The following is a 27430-nucleotide window of genomic DNA, read 5'->3' as shown; positions in this document are numbered from 1 at the left end:
TAGCATGCACTAAGTTTGCCCAGGGGCAGAAACCCTTAGTAACCAATCAACAGGTAGCACTTACTGGTCATCTGCTTAAAAACAAACATCTTATTGGTTGCTATGGGTTACTGCTCCTGGGCAAACTTAGTGCCTTTTATTACATTTGGGGGTAAATGTGAAATCCATCCATCTAAAGCACATGTGAAGATATGGCAAAAAAGCCAAAGTGCACTGACTGGATTGCACCAGAAAAAGTAACAGATGGATCCATATTTCTTTAAACTTCAAAATGATAAGTAAAATAGTGCAAACAATAAATTATGTTTAATGTTAATTGTTTATGTTTAAATCACAATTTTTTGTGTTGCTTGGCCTTAAATAACTTGTTTCTTTTGTTGTACAACCCAAGAGGCATATGTAAATACAAATTATCTTTGTTAAGCTATGCCTTCATATGAAACCGACAGTATCAAAGAAAATATTTTTAGGATTTGTGGAAATATGAGAAATTGCGTTTTATACATTGCCAACCCAGCTTTAAAGCCACAAACCTATATTTTCTTTCATCTACAATGAACAGTCATCTTTCCCAAAATAAGATGTTTTATACTTTATGGGGCATGGGGCACTGAGACTCCTAATATCTGATACAAAACAGAAGCTATGTAATCTTGCATTTAGTGCATAACTGCCCAAATTAATAAAATGATATGTCTGAGGTATCAGAAATCAAGTCCATTATGTAAAATATCCCAAATTTGGTTAAAATGATCACCTTTCAACTGATAAACTAAAAAAGGCAGTCAATAGTATTAACCAGAGAGACCAATATATATAAGTAGTACAAGGGGATAAACGTTTTGTCCAAAGGGTGCACATCCAGTGTCAGACTGGCCCACCTGGATGCCGGTGGGCCCAGGTGGCTGTGGGCCTCTTGCTTCTAACCATTTGGCCTATTTCATGGTCATTCCCCATGGGAACAAAGAGGTTTAATAATGGAAGAATAGAGTATAGTATGTAGAGAAAAAAGACTAGAAGAATGTTGAGGAGAAGTATAATAAAGCAGTTTGGAAAGTGGGCCCTCAGCCTAAGGTTTTCTGGTGGGACCCTGGTATCCCAGTCCAACACTGTGCACATCTATGAGAGTACCAAGGTCACTTAACTATTGCTTTAAAGCTCACAATGGGAATCATTAGAATCAGGTGTCACAATATAATAGTTTTCAGAAGAATGTCGATCCATGTTCAGTATGTATATTTATATACTTTATCAGAAGAAATGAATGCAGATAATTAATACCTTTACTTATGATTACATAGGATCTGAATTTTCCAGTTTTATCAAAATCCTGTTTTGTATACAAGTTTATTTTTTATTTTACCAATTTTGAATGATTTCAGAAAAATCGAATGCAGATATTAAATACATACTTCTGCTTATGATTACATAGGATCTGCATTTACCAGTTTTATCAAAATCCTTTTTTGACAAACTTTTCTTTTGTCTATTTTTTTTTACCCTATAAAAAAATCAGCAGTCTATTTGAAGAATCATTTGTATGATAAGCTATTTATCTTAGAATGGGTTAATGAGCTTCAGCTGGGGGTAGGGAGGGGTTTATTTTAGCAGAGGCTTCTAAGTGGGCTGCTGATTTCTTTTGATGATGATTGATCAGAAAGTGTGACTTTAGTTTTAAATGCAATTTTGGTCTCTTTCTGAAAAAAATAAAACCCATATGAAAAAGTTTCATCAGAATAATATGCTTCTGATAAAGTATATAAACGAATGGCAGGGCAGGTAGTTTTCTGTGACTGGATGTTTTTAAAATAGACTTGTAACCAACTATAGAAAAAGTTCCCAGTCAAAACCTTCAACCTGCTGACCGTGGGAACATGAAAAGGTAAGGGTCTATTATTTAATTTATGTTAATCACCACAAAAAATAAAGGAATAGCCTTTAGGTAGGGTCTATATTTATCAAGGGAACAAGAGAGTATAAGCACATCTGGACCAACCAATCTATTGACCTCTTAATTCTCTAAGCACTGGCCAATTTTATTTTAGGGATTCACCAAATACATTATTTTAGTATTAGGCTGAATCCTGAATCATTCATGAAGGATTTGGCTCAATCCCAATCCAAATCTTTTGCAAATTAGGGTAAGGAAAAGATAAAGAGTGCAGCACACAAAAAGAAAATCACAATTTCCATGTGATGGAAAGTCACATGATTTTTGGATTCAGTTTGACTAGACACTTGGATTTGGCCAAATGCCAGAGCGAATCCAGGATTCAGTGTATCCCTACTTTTTTTCCCCATATCCCCGCACAATTCTTAAATCACCCTGGAGTTAGAGTTCAGCATTTTATTTTACTATATGCATTCAAGTTGCTTACTGCCTGAACCTAAATGCACAGCTTATAAAAATCACTGGCAAATTGAGGGAGCAAGAAAATAGAAACAAAATCATAGTATGAAAAGAGAAAACAATATTAGAAATATGTAAAAGTATCCTTGGTCATTATTAATCTTCACACAAAACTTGGCAAATCATTTTATTCACAGAAATAAATTAACCTTTTAACTCATTAATATTTTTTAGAGCACTTGCCATTGTATATTTTTACATGTAATATTTATTGTAATCTTTCCTCCCTTTTTTTTCTTTGAGGGAACCGACAGTAAATGGTATATGGCATTTTCATCTGGTCTCTACATCAGAGGAACGGAAAAGGCTGAGTGATTAAAAAAAAATTAGAACAAGTAATGTTGACTTTATGGCTTCAAAGTTGGACAAAGAGGAAGTAATTAGACAAGTGCATCAGATGAAAACGAAAAAAATCGCAAAGGACCCCAAACACAATCCAACTAGGTACGCTTAGGTATTCCCCTGTATTAGTGCCATTGAAACATATATTAATGTATGATGGTGTTTTAAACTAAACATATACTGGAATTAACCTATAACTTGGGAGTTACAAACCTGTCATAAAAATAATAACTAGTGATTACTTCTTCCTTTTGAACATGCCATATGTATACATTGGAATTATATAGACACCAAACTATTTTTCAGTTTGACAAGTGAATAGTGTGCATTAGGTTTTATATTTTTCAATGCAAAATAAATCATTTTTAATTTTTGCTGTAAAAAGGTGTAGTCGCTTTTTGCGGTCCAATCTCTTCACTGTGTAAATCTATCCCTGATTTGCAAATACAGGCCATGCATTATTTAAATATGAGAATCACATATTTGAGAATGTGCAAAAATTTTAAACCTAGTCTAGCTTTAATAAAGAATCCAGAACGACTGCTAGAAAAAGATCTTTAGGTTTAATTTTTCAACATGAGCCTGCCATGGATTAACAGGGTTTTTATTGCTTACTGCAATTTCCGAATTAAAGTGACTCCATTGGAAGACTATATTTTTATGTAGTGCATTACATCATATATTATTGCCTAATTCTTTACAGCATGGGCCAGCACAGGTTGCTTCTTATCTGACCTTGGGGAAAAAGTATATAACAGATTTACCCTGAGGCACTTATGGAAGCCACCAGCAGACTCTCTGTGATAAAAAATAAAGACAATACGCTGGCGAGATTACAGGCATGTTGCACATTCTTTCTGAAAGCTTTGACTTGTTATCAAGGTTCTAAATGGAAAACACAAAGCAGGACAGCATCAGAGGAAGCTGCTGCATTCAAGTGATTTCAGAATTCTGTTCTGACTGTCACTTACCTCGTAGCCCTTTTCCAGGAGGAACTCAGCCAAGTAGGAACCATCCTGGGAGGAAAAAAAATTTAAATATGTTAAGAGACACAGGAAGCGATATTTACTAAACATTAGATTATCAGTTTTATGTCATTTTGTGGATGAATCATCACAAATATACAGTAATTAAATTAAATGTTAACTCAACCACCCACTCAGTCTCCTTAAATAAATACATAAGCACAAAACACAAGTGTGGCCATTAAGATGGACATGTTTTACTAGCAGGGTCAGCTATGGATCATCTAACTGTTTTTGGTGAAATTAGTCCGGCTGTGGAGTTGAAAGTAGCAGATAACACATTAGAAATGCTTAAAAGGGTTTTAAGGGGAAAGTATTCGATAGATTTTAAAAAAAAGTTTTTTTCTAAATAAACCAGAATATTTGCATGACTAGAAACTCCTTTATAAAGGATTCAGTATATATGTGGGGGTGAATTTATGAGTTCCAATAGGGGGTCCAGGTGCACATGTAACTAAAAAATGGCTCATTATTCGATGACCCTTTCCTTAGTCCAATTTTTTCAGCAGCCAATTAGTCTGTTTGCATATTTCTGGAGTCTGAGAGGAAAATAGAGTAAAAAACAAACTAGTTGTAGTGTCCTGGGCTGGAATTGGTGCTATACCATTGCTTAAGAACTATGAAGCAAACAATGCCTGGTGCGTTCTCCCTGAGAACAGTATTATGGTCAAAACATCAAAATTTGTCATAAGCTTTTATGTCTACAGATAAGATAACTATGAATAAGTAAAAATAACTGATCCCACTCATAATAAAGCTATAAATAGCCAGATAAATAAGCACTGAATGCAAAATATCCCATACATTTTTTAACTTAATATTTATAAAAAAAAGTAAAGATAAACCTACATAAAAATAGGGTAACAACAGAGAACCCCCACAAATACATAAAATATCTGATAAACCATTAATTTCTAAATAATTGTATTGTTTTTTTTTACTCAAAATAAAACCTTGAGACCCAAAGCATCAGATGCATCAGATGAATAAAAAAAATGTCCAAAAACAGTTTTGCATGGAAGAATAACAGTTTCCAAATGCTGGCTGAATGGAATGGTAAATGTAAGGCTTTAGTAGAATATGCTGAAGTGATCAGCTGGCTTTCACATTTCTACCTATAAAATGACAAATAATGTTCAGAGAACAGTTGAACAGAGTTCACTTTAAAAATATATATATGGGGAAAACATAAAAGCCACTGGAGTATATTAACTAAATTAATTGATTTACAAGTTTCAGAATGGTCTTATGATGAAAAACGAGGAAGAAAAAAATCTCTCAGTTGTACGATAGCCGTCTGTGAAATGCAAATAATAAAACAGAGGTTGAAGTGCTAAAGACACAGAAAAAAAAAGAAAGGGGGAAATAGCTGTGTGGATTTAATAAGCTGATGTGAAACAGACCTGACCAGGATTGAACCCTGTCAATAAGGTCTTGTTCTTCTCACCCAAGCAATTTCTCAGACTTTCCAACCACACTGGAACATTCTGAACTAGCAGTGGCACTCGCTTCCTCACTACTTCCTTTCCAGCTCCATGGAGTGATAGGCCCGGGATTTGCAATGAGATGGAAACAGGCAGCAAGTGCTACTGGTGTCTGGCTGACACACAACACAGCTGATTTACTGTCTGGCAATGTAACACACACCACGCAGATTGATGTGGAACTCCTACTGCACCCATAAGCCGCAATTTTGTTCTGGGTGTCAGTTTTCAATAGGGTACTGCAATTCAGCCATTGTCAATGCCTATAATCGTACCATTGATTCCAGCAAAGTACCTCTGCCAAACAGCAGTAATGAAATCAGGGGAGGAGGAGCATTTCAAGAGTGCTAAACAATATAAAATACACAGATTTGTATGCGGGGGGAGCTACAGCTCTTTTTGCAACAGGACCACCAGCTATCAGCTTTATTGATGAACATAAATGTCAGTGTGTATGTGTGCATATGTGTATGTAAGAGCATAGGGTGAACTGCAATGACGGCAGTTGCACAGACTAGTTCATACACAGTCTAGTTAAAAGTAAATACTCACTGCATTAAGGAGAATATACCTACTGTCTGTATTCATGGAATACTATCCATCTGTTATGTACTGATTTGCTAGTAAAGTATGGGATCTGTTATCTGGAATGCTTGGTAATGAATTAGGGCTTTTTCTGATATTTGATATTGGATATCACTATACTTTAACCTACTAAAAACATCTAAACATTAAGGGGGTTATTTATTAAAGGTCGAGTTTTGCTTTCCCAAATAAATTCAAGTATTCTCGAAGGTAGTTTCACTAAAAACTCAAATTTTTCGGGCTAAAAGCCCTAAAGCTGCTGAAAGCACGAATCCGACTATATTCCGGCTAAAACCTGTCTAAGTCATGTAGAAGCCATTGGCAGAGGTCCCTTGAACCATTTGCAGATGTTTTTTGCCTTCATGATTTTCAGGTTTTTACGGTGGTTTGCCATCGCAAACTTGATCAATTTGAGGTATCCGAGGGGTAAGTAGCAATTTAGGGGCATTTGCCCGGGGGATGAGGCAGGCCGGGGGGGAGGAGGGAGGGGGCCTACTGGGGGAAATTATCGCAGTAAATGTACCACACACACTGATGGCATCTCGTGGCTCGGGTGCAGTGCCCCGAACCCATAGCTTGGGGAGTGATATCGACAAATAGCAGATAAAAAGAACTTTATTCCAAAAGAGCTAAAACATCGGTCCAGTGATTAAGTATCTTCGGATACGAAACGCGTTAGGACTTTTGGCTCTTGGATTTTAGCTCTTTTGGAATAAAGTTTATTTTATCTGCACCGACTGGCTCCAGGAGTGCGTGTTTCTGCTATTTGTGCCTGTGTAAACCTGCATTCTGCATTGCATGAACTTTACAGCATACATGTCCTGTTTGCAGATGTCAATGTTACTGATGATGTGTTAGAGGTAAAATGGCCACAGAGCTGCCTTTTGAGGGGGTATATGCAGTACAAATGATGTGGCTTGGATGAGGAAGATATACCCAACTTATAAACATGGTAGGAAAATGTAGGCTTTACATGTCCTTTAAGCCTTACAATGTAAAATACACCTCTTTCTGAATAAAAAAATCCTTAACCCATTTCTAAATTGCTTTCGGAATTCACAAAGCTTTCCTTAAATAATATTGCCTGAATTCAGTGGATATACACTCCTGGAAGGGTATATAGAATCCATCTATATGTATCCTTCATAATAAAAAAAAAAAGGAATTGTCAACTGAAGGGCTTCCAGTTGTTGCTGAACTACTGCTTCCAACTTCCCCAGGACAACCATAGCAATTAGCAGAGCAGCCAGAAGATTGATGCTTTAAAACATTTCATTGTGTAATGCATTTACACAAAACCTGTATTCTTTACATAATCTAAATATTTTGAAGATATATAAATATAAAATCCTATATAAACGGTGACAAGATTACACAGCACACTTCAATATCATTTAGCATTTTCCTCAAAGTTTTACTTTTTAAAATAACTACTGAAATTGCTCCATATACCAGGAACTGCAGGAAAGACTGAAGAAACCTCCCAGTCTCATTGGTCTTTCAACAGAGAGTTTTAGAAGTATTTTTGATCATGTTAATAACAGTGTTAGAGCCAAACATCATACTGTAGTGCTCTTGTTTAAAGTCATACACTATGCCAGAAAAAGAAATTACTTCACAACTTTATTTTCAGAAAGTTGACATTTAAGTGATTTTGCACAGCAAGAATACCGCTGAAAAAGGAACTTTATTGCTAAAAGGTATACATTAGGCAATTTGTTTCAGTGAATGCCCATAAAACAAACCTGAGGGGAAAACAGTTCTTTTAATTGTGCTGTAAATCTTCCACATGCATCACATACCGTATAGTGTGTGCGCTACAATTTTCAGTGCCTCAGGAGAAGGGATAAAACTTTATACAGCTCTAAATGCTGGGTATGGTGTGGTGCTGAAGCCACCTAACAGAACAATTCACAAATCATTTAGTACCCAAAACAGAAATTTATACATGAATGGCTATGAAAAGGAGCAGAACTGACTGCAACAATATAAGTAGGGTCAGGGCTTCCTTTACAAACAATTCAATAGCTGAATACAGGTTGCACTTTTTTCCACATTCTAAGCAAGCTAAAGTTATGATTTACCTAGTATGGTGTTGTGTGTTAAATGGCCATTACACAAGTGGAACTCATAGGCAGACATTTACTAATAGTTCAATGTATGCATTTTGCACCTTCTTCTGGCTTTGGTTTAAGCACAAAGCAACCTTGTGCTTAACATCTAAGGAGGGCAGGTAATGGATGCCCAAGGAGACGCCCACATCTCGCTTGTACCAAAAGGGATGGAAAATGTTCCTGTTAGCACAAGATCCAAAGTTGGACACAACCTGCTGAAAGTGATTTCCTGCTCAGCAAACAGGTGACAAAGTGCTGAAATTGAGGGGAGGTTTTGAAGTCCAGCATACGTAACAAATGTAGTCCTGATATCTTAAAGGAATTGTTCAGTATAATATAAAAACTAGGTAAATAGATGGGCTGTGCAAAATAAAAAATGTTTTCAATACAGTTAGTTAGCCATTTACCAGGCAATAACTTGGGGGGAAAGGGGGAGCACATGGGTCATAACTGTTGCTTTTGAATTTGAGCTGCATGCTAATGATCAATAACAAACTCACTGAACAGTTATGACTAAATCAGAGAGCTGAAAAGCAGAGAGTTGGGTTCTATCTGCGCAGTTTTTATTTTTATACTGAACAATTTCTTTAAATGTGCATGTTCACTTACATGCCAAAAATCTATACTATAAAATATCATCAAACTGTAATACTACTAATATTACATATTATAAAGAAGTTTTGTTTTTTGAAATTAAAGGTAATAATGATAACAATAATTGCAAACCAGAGCAAATTCCATTTGCTACATTAAGCTTGGAAACATGGTCTTGTACATAGGCTGAGATCTCTCTGATCTTCAGTCCTGCAAATCTACACAAGCTATGTTGGAGCGCTCAACTCACAAAAAAATAAACATAAAAATTATTGTGCATTTTTTTTGTAGTTGCCATTAAAAGTGTCAGCCGAAAACCTTGAGCTCCCCACCTAGTTTTCTGGCAAAGATGAAAGAACAGAAACTGCAATACTCCAAATAGTAAAAAGTAATGTATCACACTTTGCGCAGCAGTTTCAGAGGCCTTTCGCCACACATGGTGTAACAACAGATGCACCCACATGGATTCTTAACCTATGGGTCAGGACACAATGGTGGGTCTCCATACTGCTTATGAAGGGTCTCCCAAAGCAACCTTGTATACACTGCAATTATCTTTTACAAAAGAAAAAAAACATTAATTAAGGCATATAAACCATCTTTGACTTTGTGAAGCTTGCAGTTGTTATTCAACTACATTTGGGTCCCCTAAAAATATTAACAAACACTGCTTTGATACTTGTTCATTTGTTCTGAAGGCAGAGACAATGTATCTTTGCACCCTACGAAGCAAGTCCCTTAAATGCCACCACACAAGGGTAGCTTTGACCCAAGATTAATATGATTTCTAGTGGATATATTTTACAATGGTGCCAAAATCGTTTAGATTTCAATGCCATATCTCTAGGCTTAAGTTTTGTATGTTGGTTGCAGAACATTATAACGTCATGGTAGGCAAGACTGGTCTAAATAATCCCACAGATAAATATGCCACTGAATTTTGGAAGAACCATACAATCAAGGATCAATGACCTTGTTAATTATAGAGAAAATGTCATCAGTCATTGGGAGCCAATCTTCACCTAAACATAATTTCTTTGCATCTGCACTGTTGTGTGTTTTAATTTTGGATTTTATTTCTTTCTAATGAATAAGCAGACTTGCATTCACAGGAATCTGAGTGCAGAAAGTGAGTAATGAGGTCCATCTTGAGGAATCAAATGTCTCTAAGCAAGCTGCTGTTGGGACTGCATAATCTCAACTTGTCTGATCATACTAAAAGCAAACAGACATGTTCTTGTTTTTTTGATTTGTTTCTTCTTTTCTATTTTTAAGGATCGTTCTAGTCAGACCAAAAGTTAAATTTTATATGATGTCAGCTCAGCCATACCTATGTAGGCAAAATACAGAGGGAAAACTACTGAAAGGCAGGGAAGGGGGTCACCTGTACCACACAAAATCAGCTCAAACTCCACTAAATAATGAAAAACAGTACCAAATCTTATTAGGTTTCAGGTCAGCAATCATGTAGCTCTTTGGGGCTTGCTTTCTGGAGAATGTCTTTCACACTGAAAATGAAGGTAAACAGTAACAAGATGACTCAAGAAGACTGGTTACACCAAACAGCTACTAAAGTCTCTGGGATAACCAGACAGGTCTCTCAAGCACTCCCACGAGAAAGAGCAGACAGTAGTCCAACATCTGCAGAACGGTATTTATAGAAATGTTAAAAAGGTCTTTGTGACTCCTCTACTCCACAAATTTCCACTGCCAAACTAAATTCTTATGCTGGAAAACAATTTTCCAGACATCTGTTGCTTTATATCCCAGTTTGCTCATTCAAAGCTGGCACTTAATTTTTAGGTCGATGCAGATTACAGTGTATATTTCTATATGTAACACATGCAGAATATATTGCTGTTCAGAATTTCATCTAAAAGGCCAGCCCACCAGTTGGCGTAAATCCCTCTCTACCAGTTTTCGGACTTCATGTTGCCAATGCAAGACCCACCTCACTGTTTATATAAAAAGCATACAGACATGGAACACTCATTTTAGATTATTGTAGCCTGTGCTTTGAGCTTACAGCTAAGTAGAGCTTTAGTATGAGCCAAAAGGGTGGCAATTCAAAACTGCTGAACACTGCCTAGTTGACATTTATGGCACTAGTTTCCTATAACGTTACCTTAACTCAGTCTCACTTATTCAATCTTCTCTTGTCTTGCTTATTGGCATATATCCTTAAAATGGTACATCTCAAATTAAATTGACTTCTTTATTAACCCCTTAACTTGTTATCCAAAATGGTTAGGACTGTCTAGAGGTGCTGTATTTCCATTACTTGGAACACAATACCTAAGTTTACTAAAACACATTTAAATGTAGGGTTAGTTAAGCTTAAATAAAAGGTGATATTTTCATTTTACAGAAAAAAGGAAATCACTGAAGCAAATTGCAAATGTTTTCTTAAAATATATTGTATTTGAAATTAGGTTGCTGGACAGTAGATCCTATACCTGTACCAAGATGGCAGTAATCATTTAAAACTAGTTTCTTGTATGGATAGGCCGCTAGGGGAAACGATGGGCTTCAGGTAAAAGACACAATGGGAAGGAGGCCCCTGTCCTCAGGGCCGCCATTAGAAATCACGGGGCCCCGTACAACAAAATTTTTGGGGCCCCCTGGGCCCCGCCCACACTGACGACCAAGCTCCGCCCCATATCCCGCCCACATCGCAGTTAAAAGACCACACAGACATCAGCGCTAAAAAAGTAACCCCCCCCCACACAAGTTGTAAAAAGCTATTGATGGTCAGGGCCCCCTTATAAAAAAAATTGGGGCCCCAAAAAAAAAAAATTAAAATTTTTTTTTTTTTAAAAACATTGGTGGCAGGGGCCCCCTGTTAAAAAAAACTTGGGGCCCCAACAAAAAAAAATGAAAAAAAAACTAAAAAATAAACAAACATTGGTGGCAGGGGCCCCCTTCTAAGTTAAAAACAAATTGGGGCCCCAAAAAAAAATTTGAAAAAAAATTAATTTTTTTTTGAAAAAAAAAAAAAACATTGGCGGCAGGGGCCCCCTTATAAGTTAAAAACAAATTGGGGCCCCAAAAAAAATTTGAAAAAAAATTAATTTTTTTTTGAAAAAAAAAAAAAACATTGGCGGCAGGGGCCCCCTTATAAGTTAAAAACAAATTGGGGCCCCAAAAAAAATTTAAAAAAAAAATAATTTTTTTTTGAAAAAAAAAAAAAAAACTGGTGGCAGGGGCCCCCTTACAAGTTAAAAAAATTTGGGGCCACCAAAATGAAAATTAATTTTTTTTTAAAAAAAAAAACCCAAAAAAAAACAATGGTGGCAAGGGGCCCCTTACGAGTTAAAAAAAAAATTGGGGCCCCAAAAACAAAAGTTTTAAAAAAAAGATTGGTGGCAGGGGCCTATAGAATATTAAAATAATACATTGGTGGCCAGGGGATTAAAAAAAAAAAAAAACACAAACTGGTGTTCAGTAGAATTGAACTCATGGCTTCAGTACTTCAACTTCGCCTCCTTTCGTGACTTCGGGTCTTTTCACCGCTTCAGGACTTCGGCTTCGGCTGTTTTCGTGACTTCGGGTCTTTGCGCTGCTTCAGGACTTCGGCTTCGGCTGTTTTCGTGACTTCGGGTCTTTTCGGCGCTTCGTGACTTCGGGTCTTTTCGTCGCATCGGCTTCGGCTTTTCGGCACTTCCGCATTCGGCACTGAAGAGGCAAGACGTACGGCTCGGGCGCTCGTAAGGGGGGCCCGGATCTTCAAAAAAATGCAGCGCTGCCGGGCCCCCCTTCATGCCCGGGCCCGGTACGCTTGTCCCCCCTGTCCCCCCCTGATGGCGGCCCTGCCTGTCCTGTAGAGCCTATAGTCTAACTGGCAGTATCCCTTAAAATGTAGAGTAGGATAATGTTTACTTACCATACTGCAGTATAAGATAACAGAAATAAAACTTACCAATTTGTGCATTGTCAAATTTGTACTTTTGTATTTAACCTATATCCAAGTCAAAATCTACATAAAAGGGGTGGTTCACCTTTAAGTTAACTTTAGTATGTTATAGAATGGCTAAAGCTAAGCAACTTTTAAATTGGTCTTCATTGTTTATTTTGTATAGTTGTGGAATTATTTGCCTTCTTCCTCTGACTCATTCCAGCTTTGAAATAGGGGTCACTGACCCCATCTAAAAACAAATGCTCTCTAAGGCTAAACATGTATTGTTATACTCAACTTTCTATTCAGTCCCTCTCCTATTCAAATTCCAGTCTCTCATTCAAATCAGTGCATGGCTGCTATGGTAATTTGGACCCTAGCAACCAGATGGCTGAAATTGCAAACTGGAGAGCTGAAAAATAAAAAGCTAAATAACTCAAAAACCACAAATAATAAAAAATTAAAACCAAAGTAAATTGTCTCAGAATATCACTCTCTACATCATACTAAAAGTTAATTTAAAGGTGAACAATCCCTTTAAGCTAAATCTGGCAGCACAGTAATTGCAAAATACATCTCAGTTATAAATGAACACTCAAAATTGCTGTACAGGGGAAAATAATTAATGTGAAAAGGTTGATAAAATGGCAGAAGCTCAGTGACAAAGAATAATGTCCAAATGCTAGATTTCTGGTGCCTGATTTGTTTGCAGTCTCCAGATGCAGCTTTGCTCTGATTAGAACAGGGGACAGGAAAGTGCATGCTGCTAAGGAACTATTACCAGTTCAAATCTTTTACTCTATTTTGGCAGTTGATAAAGGGGCCCAAATTCTGGAAGATTTCCAGAAGAGACTTGAACTTCCATAGTCTGTAGCTGAAAATAATCAAAAAAGATGGGTGGATGTCCTGTGTTACAAAACCTTAACAACCTTTGGTCTGAACTTATGCTGGGCAGCCCATTGAAAATGTCTCCCTTAGCATTTGAAAGGAAGCATCTTACTTCCTCAATTCCAAGAGATCCTAATTTGACTTTTTAACCTACCTGTGTCCCTAGTGACTGCAAAAACAGTTTCTCACTACCAAAGTGCTACAAATTAAAGAAAACTTATTGAACAGAAGAAATTTAACTGAAAAAAAAATAGGAAATTACTTTCCAAATGAACACCCAATGCAAAATATACATAACAAATGTAATTGATTGTTATCTCATCTTATCTAACCATAAAACTGGGTTGGGGTATATGGAGAGAGAAACTAAAGAAAATTGAAAATTTGAATTTACCATTCATACCTTAGTAAATATGACATTAATTCCCTAATTTGACTTCAGTTAAAAAAATATTGTCAGGTTGCTATAACTATGAGGAACAAGTCAGTACAGAGTACCCAATTGTCTTTAAAAAAAAGGTCTCCTAAATCTCCCCAAGCCTAGTGGTATGTAAACAGGAATAAAAGGTAAAAACACTGGCCTGTGGGGTACTTTCCTGAGGAGAAAGGCCGTCGTTTTCTTTGATCTAAGTAAATCCACCTCCAGTTATTACCCATAAAGAACCCAGAATCCCTGTGCTTACTGACTTAGTGGTTCTCATTACAACATTCAGAGGAGCAGGACAAGACACCAACAAATTATTGGGGCTCTAACACTCCATGAATCTCTATCAGCTTCTCCAGCCATGGAAAGTAGAGAAAAGCTGTTTATTGAAGAAACTTCTACCAGTGGCCAGAGATAATTTATAACTTAATATAGAATTGCTCAGAGTGCTATTATAAGAACTTTTGCAATTTACCAGGTACCAAGCATTCTGGAAACAGTTCCCATCTCTGTACCTGAGTTCACTAGTCCTTATCCCTATACTCTGTTATAATGAACTTATAATACACAAAAGCCAAGAATATCTTGTAAATTATATCCTTATAAACGGTGAGTTCTGATGCCATTTCTGTCACATGACTCACTAAAATTTGTGTATTATAATAAAGTAACCCCAGTTGCAAAATATGAGGATATTAGAAGTTACCTTGGAGTTTCATGACCTGTATAAAAACACTCGGCCTTTGGCCTCGTGTTTTTATATGGTCATGAAACTCCTCGGTAACATATAATATCCTTATATTTTACAAGGGGGGTACTTTATTCACTATATATTTCACCCATTTTTAAACCCTCATATACTCATTCCAAACGGACTTTCCCTCTCACTAGTGAAATCCTAAGAATCTAAATAACTCCTTTATTTTGGGTTGACTGACTATTACCGGTACTTAGCAGTGACATCTACTCAACTTGTCTATCATTGCCTTTCATGTATGCAATAGCAGGGAAGCTAATCCTTCTGCAATAACGATTACCACAAATAGGCCTGGCTCAGCAGCAGAATCCTTGTGCACTGCAAAACTACAAACGTGTGCAAACAGAAATTCCTTTCTTCATCAGAACGCAAAATATATCTGCCAGAGATAAGTGCAGTGATGAAAGAGACATCATCCATATACCTATTTATTCTATAACAGATTAATCAAACATTCGCAAACGCAAAAGCCATCTTAGTCCCCCTGAAGTCATCATTTCTCCCTTATGTTTCCTCTGCACATGTGCACCTAGCCCTGGGGTCTAATGATGGGCAAATCTGACCAGTTTTGCTTACCAGAAAATTAGCGAAACAGTGAAGATTCTCCAAAATGCTTGAAGTCAAGCTAGACAATTTTTTTTCACCCATTGGAGTCTGTCATTTTCGTGGAGAAACTTTGCGAAAAATTTCGCTCATCACTACTAGGGTCATCATGCAACCCACTCGAGTTCTGCACATGCTTGAGATGATATTTTGCCCATATGCAAATCTAAGGCAAGGAGAACTTGGGCGGAAGCGACATCAGATTCCATTACAGCTCCATGGAGTGTGTAAAATGTAGATGCTGAATAAAAGGGTACAGATTTTTGTGAACTCTGCCAGATGAGCATCCACTGATGATTTCCACACATTCCCTTTTAATGTGCGTAAATGAGTGAACCATTTATACACTGTATAAAATAGTGGAAGTGAATGTTCTAATGCTTGTGTAAGGGGGAACAACTCATGATAAAGTGTGTGTTAGGGTGTGTCAGTGTGATGCAATGTTTGTGGTGTCAGAACTGTAGTGTTTGGGGGCACTTTTGTACCTCTTGGCTCTCTTGCACTTCTGCCTGGGGACAACTTAAATAAAAGGTATTTGCATTTTTTACGGCTTTAATAAAAAGTTCCCCAAAAACGTTAATAGTACGCATAAGTTGGTTGGCGGTTTTCCTAGGCTATGCAGGAAAGCTGGGGGAAATGTGCACTGTGTGCATGTATGTGTTATTAGGGACATTTGGCAAGGTTGTGCAGTTTTCAATGCAGGGACTAATTTAGGTCAGTGATGCTAAAACACACACTAAAGGGTTAAGGTGGCCATACACGGGCCGATAAAAGCTGCCGACAGACCGTGTCGGCAGCTTATTGGCCCGTGTATGGGGGCCCCCGACGGGCTTCCCCGATCGAGATCTGGCCGAAAGTCGGCCAGATCTCGATCGGATGGGATTAAAAATCCCGTCGGATCGCGGCCGCATCTGTTCGTTGATGCGGTCCCGCGATCCGACCGCCCGTTTGGTGAACGCTAGGATCCGATCGTTGGGCCCTAGGGCCCACGATCGGATCAGCCCGATATTGCCCACCTCAAGGTGGGCATATCGGAGGGAGATCCGCTCGTTTGGCGACATCGCCAAACGAGCGGATCTATCCGTGTATGGCCACCTTTACTTGATGGACAATTGAGGTTTTGTTTTGTTTTTTTAAACTTACTTGAAATCCAATATGCCAATATCTGGTAACATTGCTTCAAATGTAATACAATAAATATAAATATTACAAATCTAAAAACTCAAGCTATAAAGGTTACATTTAAAAAAAACTATCACAAAGTGTCATTAACAAGGCATAAATATCTATTAGCACTGTATGGAGAAAAAACAATTTGAATGTTTTTTGTCTCCATATTCCTTTCCCTTCCCTCCTACTTCCCCCTGTAGTAGCTGTAATTTTAAATACATGGCAGAGCTACAATCCACATTTGGCCGGCCTTGCCCTAAAATTAAGCTACTATGGAAAAAGGTCTGAAATATAATCAGCTATGTTATTAAGTTTCACTTACTGTTCAATCCCTGAGTGATACTTAATAAATAAGTGCCAGGTGTAGGTCGATATGCTGTCATGGATTTAACCACACATAATACTTCAGTTACTAATTGTGATAGAGCTAGAACTTTGAATAAACCAAGTCTCCTTACATTGTGTTCACTTAAAAAGAAAGTCTAGCAACTGATGGTGATGACAAATAAGCCTAAAACAGCCATTCCTCTAACCTTCTTTAGCTATGCACCACCAAATCATACGAGAATTGATTATACCAATGTGCAATTTTTCCAGTGCTTTACCATGTCATTAGCATAAAAAATCTAAATAAAAATTCTTATGATACAGATAAGACAACTTCCGTGTTTGCCTATGATGTACAGCCCTGCAATCTCAAACAGGTTTAAAAGGATTGAACTAAGGAGGCCTCACATTTTATTTACATAATTTACAATCTGGTACTAAGAGGCCTGACTGGTAAAATGGGAGTGATGGAGGTACTGACACTGAATCGTTTACTGGACTCAGCAGTAAATATAGGAGGCTATACTTTGTTTTGGAGGGACAGGGCTAATAGAAAAAGAGGAGGGAATGTTCTGTTAAGCAGGATCCCAGCAGGATCTAAAAGTGATGGTGGAAAATGATGGAGCTGATGTCTTATGGGAAGAGCTTTCTACAGATTGTAAAAAGTCCAGCAAATTAATTGTAGGGATATGTTACAGACCCCCTTCAAGAAAGTGGGAGATAGTGGCCAATAAAAAAAAGTTCAGTACTGCCTGAACAGTTAATGGAAATAAGTTTATAACTTTTTATGTCATGGGTTGTTGAGGAGCCAACCAGGATGTATCAAAGACACGCTGAACTTCGGAAAAGCAAACTTTGGTTCCTTAAGTCCAGTACTTCAGAACTATTGAAGCGTTATATTTTTTGCTAAAAATACAGAACAGAACAGAAGTGGAAATGATGTTCAGTCATTACAGTTCTAAACTTATTCCCTTAAAAAGTAAATGTCTTCTGACATTACGCCCATGTGGCTTAATGTGAAGTAAATAAGTTAACAGGAGAAAAGAAGAAAGAAATTCAAAACTGCTGTCAGAAATCAGAAAGGGGAAGATATAAAATGAAGAAAATGAGGAACAGATGGCAAAAGAGGCAAAGACTAACCCTCCAAAAATGTACAGTACACATATTGAAAGTAAAAACATGCAGGTTAAGAGTGTGGTTAATTAAATAATGGAAATAATGTGGTTATAAAAGATACAGAAATGCAAATGTGCTTAATCAGCTCTTATCTTCAGTGTATCCGATTGAGTAAGAGTTTCAAGACTAACTCGAAAGGGGCACTGATGGCTCAAATCAATCTAGTCAATGGCTTATGTCCATTCTCTACTTGGGGTAGAGAATTCTGTATTGGGTTTACTTTTATTTAACTTGTTCATTAATGACTTAGGGGGGGGTATTGTAAGTAATGTATCAGTGTTTGCAGATAATAAACTTGGCTGTATCAAGCAATTCCAGGTAGGAGTTCCAAAGGCAAACAATGTTTTGAGCTGTATTAAAAGGGAAATTGATTTGTGGAGGAGAGGGTCATTCTTCCATTTTACAGAGCACTGGCAAGGCCCCATCTACAATACACCACGCACTCAAAGAGGACTGAATTAGAGAGTCTAAAGAATGCAACTAACCTGGTATAAAAGGACTCGGTTAAGAAGAAAGAAAGAGTGTAAATGTTGTTTACACTGGAGAAGAGGCACTTAAGGGGTGATAACTATGTATAAATATAGAAGGGGACATATAAACAAAATTCTCAAATGCTTTATTTGCCAGTACAGCCTTTCAGCAGACACAAGGGCATCTATTCCCATTAGAAAAAAAAGAGGTTCCATCATATTTTTTTTACAGTGAAAGATGTGTTGTGGAATTCACTCTCTGAATCAACTGCACTGGCTGGTACATTAAATAGCTTCAAGTAGGGATTGGATGGTTTTATAGCAAGAGAGGAAATACAGGGTTATTGAAAACTGCTCTCCGTACAGGTTCATCCAGGGACTAGTCTGGTTCGACTACTTCTAAACCACTTTCTGATATAACTAAAGTAATACATTACAATTTTAAAAGGAACCTGTTACTATGCCTACATAAATCCTAGTGCTGCTAATCTTTTCTAAAGGAGGTGCCTCCTGCCTCCTCCCAGTTCACCACTTATTAAAATGTGACGCTTACTGACATCTTGAAGGAGAGTTCCTGAGTTATGTTATGCTCGGAGGGGGACGATATCTTGAACATGTCACTATCCCTTTAATAATACTGCCAATACACTAAGGAATACTTAATATACTTTACTTTAAACCATTTCCATGTCTTAAAATATTTATGTACATGTAACTGCTATTAAAAACAGTACCTGTCTGGTATCATCATGCAATGTATCAAGGCTCATGGATTTATTCAATAGTATGTATAAGTGGAGATCATTTATAAATACTGGACAAATTTGCACCTGGGCAGTAAACCAAGTTCCTATGAGTACATTCCTTTCTTTTTATTATGTATACATTTGCTACACTGCAACTGTAGAGCAATTTATTTCCTTATGTCTCATTTTTAGAAAATAATCTCACTGATAAAGAACGTCAAGTTATACAACCTTTAAGACCATTTGCAAAGGCTTTTTCTCATAGACATAAGCCTTCATTTACAATATTATTTAAGAAAAAAAAATAAGATTAGGCCTCTAGAAGGGCATGCAGTAAATGAAAAGCAGGCTGAAGAGACCACCCAATGCTGCAACTGGACTCCAGTCACCTGCAGATGGACTCCAGACCATATGGAATGTAAAGGAGCTGATGTCAAACCACAACTGATGCAAAACTCCTGCAGAAGGGCTAACAGACCAGTCCCTAGATCAACTTGTACTACAAGCTATCTTTCATAACTCTGTATTCCCTCCCTTGCAAAAAAGCCATCCAACCCCTTCTTAAAGCTATCTAATGTATAAGCCAGCTTTACCAATTCAGGGAGCGAATTCCACATTCTCACAGTGCTCACTGTGAAAAAAACCCTTCTGAATATTTAGCGGAACCTCCTTTCCTCTAATCGGAATGGGTAACCTTGTGTCAGCTGGAAGGACCTACTGGTAAATAAAGCATTAGAGAGATTATTACATGATCCCATTATATATTTATACATGTCTTTTATTGAAGACAAAAAAGTCTGCCAGGCACCATCAGGTTTTAACTTGTTGGATATGCAGCATGCAGTGTTCCATTTAGACAGGTGTGTTGTGTCAGATTTTTTGATCAGTCCCATTATATTTTGACCTATGCGACTACCTCAGACTTGGAGGATGAGTTTGTCGATCCGACAACATCTGACAAAAACTTCCATTTAGTTTAGTCCAAGACATAGCTAATAAATACAAACATATTAGCAGAAATGTGTGCAGCAGCAAATCATCCATACTAAAGTAGTGCAGTATATAAATTAGCACCATAACATTAACAAAATTATTACACACGTGACTAAGAACTCTGCTTCCCTCTTTTGGCCACCCATGCAGTGGTGGCCTAGCGGTCAAATGATCAGATTGAAAAGGGCGGAGGGGGTTCTATGGCGATTCATCACCTGTCTGGATTCTCAAACTTGCCCTATCACTATCGGTTGGTGCAGGCACAGTACAAAGGTCAATACGTTGATGACTTGGTATTGAGGAGCAGAGTTAGTAGATTTTATTGCAAATTCTTCATCTGCACCAAATAATTATTACATGTGTATCAAAATTACAAGTGATGTTTGTCACCAAAATCCTCCCTTTTACTTTGTATAAACAAAATATATATATATATATATATATATATATATATATATATATATATATATATATATATATATATATATATATATATATAAAAATGGTTGTTACTATAATCATTGTATGTCATCTGGCATATTGATGCCAGGTTAATTATCCGGGTGCTAATATATTCATTTGGTTTACAAACAGAAGATGCTGTGCAGGTGTTTTTTTTAACTGAATTTTCACATTTACAATTTCTGTATAAGCCACTGTGTACACTGTTGAGACTGTTTCTGTTGGTCTCTGCACGTAGGAAATTTAAAATAGCAAGAGTTATTTTAACAGGCTTGGAACAACCGTGGACTCCAAGGCATCACTTGAGGTAAAGCAAGATCTTTCTTTGTGGCATTCTGCCCTTTTGACACTGATCAAATTATACTGTAAATGTTGCAAGCAATAAAGGTACCTTACATTTTTAAACGAAAACAAATGGCATTCTGAATTGCATTCAAAGCTGTTCCTACAGAAGCACTATTATTGGAGTGTTACAGAATAATGAATCAAACATGCTAACAGGAATTTAAAAGGTTAGTAAACACTTAACCTAGATATTTGGTACCCCTCCTAAATGCCTCTGGGTGTTTCCACAGTTACACACTGAAGCCCATTGTTACTTTTTTCCCCTTAACCAATTCTGTCAAACAACCACGAAAACCTTAAACAACCTACACAGCTTCACTTATCAAGATGTGACTAATCAAAGAGTGCGGATTGAAATTACCGCACAAAGGATTATTATTAGTACTCACGATGTGGTGTCATTTTAAATTGGCTAACTAAAGTAGTACTTTCATTCCAAGAATTTAATTGAGCCCTGGAGCACAGTGGCCTGTATATTACATCAATACGTATAAAAAGAAGGGTGTTTTTTTTTACTCTTCTGCACCCCTCTCAACAGCATTTCTATTTAAAGAATATCTACAACAGTAATGGTTGTGCAAATATCATCCATGTTAAAAATAGTGTTGGGAACTCAAACCTATTTATATTAAATAAAAAGAGCAGAGATGCTTTTCCAGGTCTGTATCAGAGCTACTACCCAGGACAAGACAGAGCACCCCACTTACCTAACACTTTCATTGTCAAACATCTTAAATCCTGTACCTAAGTTCAGTAAGATATTAGAGTTTCGGATCAAGGTGTGGAATCACTTAACTCAAACAAACAAGGGAAAGTTGTGCTCACCACTCATTTTTAAAACCATTAGGCAGGGGTGCAATGAGGCTGTGTAAAACTCCCACACTTGGCTGCCCTTTTATTAGACTCCAGTGGGATCACCTGATTATAGCTGGGAAGGATGGGAGCTACAACATGGAACAAAATATATTGATAATGGGTTAAGGGCAGAGGACTCTTGTATTTGTCTATATGTATTTTGTGGTCACAGCCTCATTGCACCCCCGCCTAATGGTTTTAAAAATTAGTGGTGAGCACAACTTTCCCTTGTTTGTTATAGTTATACAGGAGCAGTGACCAGCTCCATGTTGTAGCTCCCACCCTTCCCAGCTATAGTCAGGTGATCCCACTGGTGTCTAATAAAAGGGCACCTACGTTTGGGAGTTTTACTTTGAAAGCAGCTAGTAAGTTGCAGGTAAAACTTAGTCCCTTTGTAAAATGTATTTAAAATGTAATGAAAATTGAGTATAGGACTGGCCAGATATGGGATGACTTTGACGTAGTTGGTCAGCTTAAATATTTTGCAATATATGGACAAACAACCCCTGTTTTGTTTAAAGGGTAAGGCATTTTTCAGTAGCAGTATGCACAAATTGTCTCTGTCTTAAATATATTGATAATGGGTTGAGTGCAGAGGACTCTTGTATTTGAATCACTTAACTCAAGACAGCTCATATTTAGTCCATCATGCTCTATACTTTAATGACAACTTACACAAGCCCCTATAATCATCTTTTTTCAGGTTAATACAATAAATTGGTTGGAGCATTAATAACCACCCCTCACATTTATTTAAAGAAGAAAAAATATAAAGTCAAACTTGTCTATTAGGACCACCACTGAGCCAGATGTTTTTGATACATATTGGCAGGTGGTTATATTTCACAGATTTTACACAAAAAATGTGTGGTATGGTGAGCAAATGATACTACAGTAGTGCTTTATACTGAGGTTATTTCACATCAAGCCAACTATGACAAAACAGTTAAAAATAAACGTAATATAACTTTTGGTAGGGAAATAAAGGTTAAGGGGCAGATTTACTAAGGGTCGAAGTGAATTTTCGAATTTAAAAACTTAGAATTTCGAACTAATTTTTGGGTACTTCGACCATCGAATAGGCCAAAATTCGACTTCGATTGGAATTGAAAATACTTCGAATATTCGACCATTCGATAATCGAAGTACTGTCTCTTTAAAAAACTTTGACACTTCGCCATCTTCAACCTGCCGAATTGCTATGTTAGCCTATGGGGACCTCCTAGAACCTATAGCCAACATTTGGCTAAGTTTTTAGAAGTCGAAGTAAAATCGTTCGTTCGATCGATCAATGAAATCCTTTGAATCGTTCGTTCCGAAAACGGCCAAATTTGATTAAAAAAACCCTTCGCCTTTCGAAGTCGAAGTAATCAAATTCGATGGTCGAATTTCAAAATATTTTCCACTACGAAATTCGACCCTTGATAAATCTGCCCCTAACAGTGCAGCATTGCAGAGCAGCAATGTATTTCTACATTGTCACAAGTAGGGTTGCCACCTTTTATAATTTTTTTTACCGGCTGCGGGGGACAGGGCCTCAAATGGGCGGGGCGTGGCATCAAAAGGGGCGGGGCATGACATCAAACGGGGCGGGGCCACGCGACGGAGACCCGCGGACGCTAGAAGAGGCAAAAAAAAAAAGGTAAGTTGCAGGGGATTGGGGGCAGGCCGAGGGCTCCTTTTGATCGTATTACAAATTTACCGGCAGCTACATTGCCGGTAAATTTGTAATACCAGCCCCGGGCTTGGCAGGTATTTTACCGGCTAGGCTGGTAAAATACCGGCCGGGTGGCAACCCTAGTCACAAGGAGTAAAAAGCCTAACACGCACCATCCAAAATATAGTAGTAATAACTAAATTAATGTACAGTAAAAGTTATTCCATTGCTACAAGTATGTGCATGTTTTTAACCATGCAAAAGTTCACAAGGAAGCACCAAGAATTTGATGAAACAAATAAAATCTTATAAAGGGGTTTACATGTGTGACACTTCTTGATGAGCCATCCTTCACACTGACAGAAATACAGAATGGTTTAATTGGCCAAGTCATATGGATGCAATTTCAGGCATTGACTCAGACAGGCCTGGGTTTGATTCCCTGTGTCCTTTGGAATCTCGCTTTATGAACCTGTGCCTCAGGCACCAAACACTGGAGCACGGGGTCTACAGCAGTGTCTGTGAAGCCGGAGTAGATTCCCTGGTCCCAATATATGGCTCTTGACTTAAGACAGAGAAAAAGTGAGTCCAAAGCATTTTATAAAAAAATTGATACATTTTTTATAACAATTTTATAACAATAATTGTCAAAAATTTTTAATTTCAGCAGTGATGTTTTGGTCTTTTTCCTGACTATGATAAGTAGCAGAGACCTAAGTAAAAAAAAAAAAAAAGAAAAAAAGTTTGAGAATATCTGCCTATTTAAGACACTTATTGGTCCGTGTGTGGTGCAAGCCGATGGGCCTGCTCGACCACTATCTGTCATAGTGCCTCAACATGCAGCTGTCCATTTTTGGAACTATCTGGCTGATACTTGCATAGGCTCTATGATCCAGAATACGTGGGACCTGGGGTTTTACCAGATCTTTCAGAATCTTTGCATAAATTGGATCACTATACCTTAAGCCAAATGGATTGTTTTGCCACCAATATGGTTTTATGCAGTTGCCCTCAAGAACAAGATACTATTTTATTATTACAGAAAAAAAGGAAATAGTTTTTAACAGAATTATTTGCTTAAAATAAAATAGGACTTAAATTAGATTTTTTCTGGATTCATCAATTCAAAATATACAACTGCAAACTATTATATATTACAGCAACCTCAAACTAAATGTTAATTTTAAGATGAAGTATCTCTAAAATGTAATCTATTTTAATATATTTAATATATATTTTAATATATTTAATCTACGTTAATCTATTAAAATGCAATGAACCTTAGATTAGAAAATGATGCTAGTTACACAGAATAATGGTAAGCAAGCTCCAAAATTAGCCTTTAGAAGAATTTTTATGGAGCTTCAAAGCTTGACATAATTTTTATATTTTATACCCAGGTTTGCCCTAGACTTTCATGTTCTAGCCCCTTATTGTTTAAGTTACATCCCACTTTTTGAACAGTACCTAGTACACCTTCTAAAGGAACAGTTCAGTGTAAAAATAAAAACTGGGTAAATAGATAGGCTATGCAAAATAAAAAATGTTTCTAATATAGTTAGTTAGACAAAAATGTGGAAACGAAGAGAGCTGCAAAGCAGGAAGTAGTGTACTGGCTATTATGTTATACATCCAGTTACTCCAGTCTTTATACTTATGCATCATAATCAATGCAACATTTCTAAAAAAACCCTATGTCTGACAAACATGTACAGGTATGGGACCTGTTATCCAGACTGCTCGGGACCTGGGGTTTTCCTGATAACGGATCTTTCTGTAATTTGGATCTTCATACCTTTAGTCTAGAAGAGTGTGTAAACATTAAATAAACCAGATAAGCTGCTTTTGCCTCCAATAAAGATTAATTATATCTTAGTTTGGATCAAGTACAAGCTACTGTTTTATTATTACAGAGAAAAAGGAAATTATATTTTAAAATTTTGAGCTTCCTGGATAATGGGTTTCCGGATAATGATCCCATACCTGTACTTAGTTGTAGGCTAAAAAGTCAGTGCAGAAATGCCCATGACTGCCTCACTTGACTTTCTTTTACTATAAATAGTCAGAAGCTTAAGTGTAGAAGTTAGCACTTTTCTGCCCAAAAACATTTACCAAAAGATATTCAGGTACAAAAGAATTAACACGGGCATTTTTGGCATTACAGTTGGCATTACAGTTCATGGGAGCAGTCAAGGGCATTTCTCTGCCAGAAGAAAAATACTTCATGGGACATTGGCCTTACTGCCCGTTTTATAACGATGATGACATGCCAGATACTATTTTCAAAATGTATTTTTCACGTATGCTTTAAAAAGGTTGTTTGCATCAAGTTTCAATCTGTAATGATAATGTGACATTTCAATCTAATCAGGTCAATTTGATCACAAACACAAAATGTTACTCCCTTAAGGGTTATAATATCTTTAATATTAGTACAATAATAACTGCCCCTTGTGTAGAAAACATGCAATTTATTATATTGACTCATTGACAATGCAATGTATGTTTCAATACGTTAAGGAAATTGCAACCATGTCCTCTAAAAGTTCAGTCTATAATGTTAATTCAAATTAGTTAGCGCCACAGCTCCTCTCTTTCTTGTTATGATTACAACATTGCAGTCTCCATCTTGTATTGTCTACCTTGATGGTATAATGTTAAAGTCTGCACACTACAATCAATTTTTTTCATACGAATATGATTTTTTTTTTACATTGTAGAGATGTCAGAGGGGAAGATGGCAACATACACTAATATGAAACATCTGGCTTCTGGCCAGTACTGTATTCACTACTCTCATGATACCCAGACCTGTGGTGTTGAGAAATGCGCATACACCATGCCCACCACACATGTGGGGAATGGAATTGTGGGACTGCTAACATTACCCAGTGCTTAAACAAGAGAAAGAATTCAGACTTATTACTAAGAAAATTGAGGTGTGTAATAAGCATGCATGTAAGAAAATGTAATAATAAGCAACGTTCCAGTATACATTAATTAAATATTTAAGTGTTTTTTCTAAGATAATTTATTTAGTATTTATTAATGCCTTTCCATTCTGTGTGTCTGACTCTTGAAACAATATAGCAGATGTCAGTGTTAAGCTGCTACATTGCCTCAGGAGTCAGAGCTAGGAGTGCAGAATATATATATATATATATATATATATATATATATATATATACACACACACATACAGATACTGCATTTAACCCTTATGCGTTATGCGTTATGTCATCAGCAGGCAAAGTGTTGACCTGCCAACAATGTAGGGTTATGCTGTGGCGGAAAAGTGCATGTCCAGTCTTTAGCTTTTCAGAAGTGCTCTTAAAGGGCATGTAAAGGCAACAACAATAAAATCCCATTTTTACTTTCTTTAATGAAAGAGAAACCTATCTCCAATATACTTTAATTAAATAATGTGTACCGTTTTTATAAGAAACCTGACTGTATGCAGTGAAATTCTCCCTTCATTTACTGCTGTGGATAGGAATTGTCAGATGGTCCCTAACTGCTGAGCAGGGAAACAATCATACTTATGAACAGCAGGGGGAGCCCCTGCCTTACTTCCCAGCCATGCAGAACTCAAGCAGCTTTGTTTATGACGATCCCTAAGCAGCCCAGACCACACCGAACATGTGCACAGTCTTAGTCTTGCAAAGATATTTAACAAAGTTACAAGATGGTGACCCCCTGTAGCCAACTTTGAAAACATGAATTATTTGTTTGATTAGGCTTGTGGTGCAGTAAGTTCATGTTTATATTTAGTATACAAAATACAGCATTTTTAGTCTTATTCTATTTTAGACTTTGCATGCCCTTTAAACTGGCAAAATGTAGGCAGTTAAATGATTACATAGCAATCCAGACCCTAGAAACAATTTGGTCACAGGCTGCAAGCTATAACAAATGCACAATAGTTCATGGCAGTAACTAATAATTACTTGAGTTCAGTTCTGCCTCCCAGCAACTATAGTAAGCTGAATAAAACATAAAGATAGCAATAAAAGAAAAAAAGCCTGTCCAATTGGTTAAGTCATATGAGCTCAGAGTGTATGTGCAAAGGGAACCCTGGACATAATATCAAAGATATGTGTAAATGTGG

The 27430-nt window shown here is 37.0% G+C and overlaps 1 protein-coding gene across 1 annotated transcript in view; it reads right to left on the bottom strand.

The window, feature by feature from the left end:
* gmds.L (GDP-mannose 4,6-dehydratase L homeolog) overlaps positions 1–27430 on the bottom strand; it is a 347082-nt gene that overhangs the window by 297062 nt on the left and 22590 nt on the right. The window contains exon 2 of the mRNA NM_001086883.1: positions 3724–3768. Coding sequence (NP_001080352.1) covers positions 3724–3768 — 45 coding nt within the window. The remainder of the gene's footprint in view (positions 1–3723; positions 3769–27430) is intronic.

Source organism: Xenopus laevis, chromosome 6L (genome assembly GCF_017654675.1).
Source record: "Xenopus laevis strain J_2021 chromosome 6L, Xenopus_laevis_v10.1, whole genome shotgun sequence".
Taxonomy (NCBI): Eukaryota; Metazoa; Chordata; class Amphibia; order Anura; family Pipidae; genus Xenopus; species Xenopus laevis.
The sequence above is the reverse complement of the archived record's forward strand: the minus strand, read 5'-3'. Positions and strand labels throughout refer to the sequence as shown.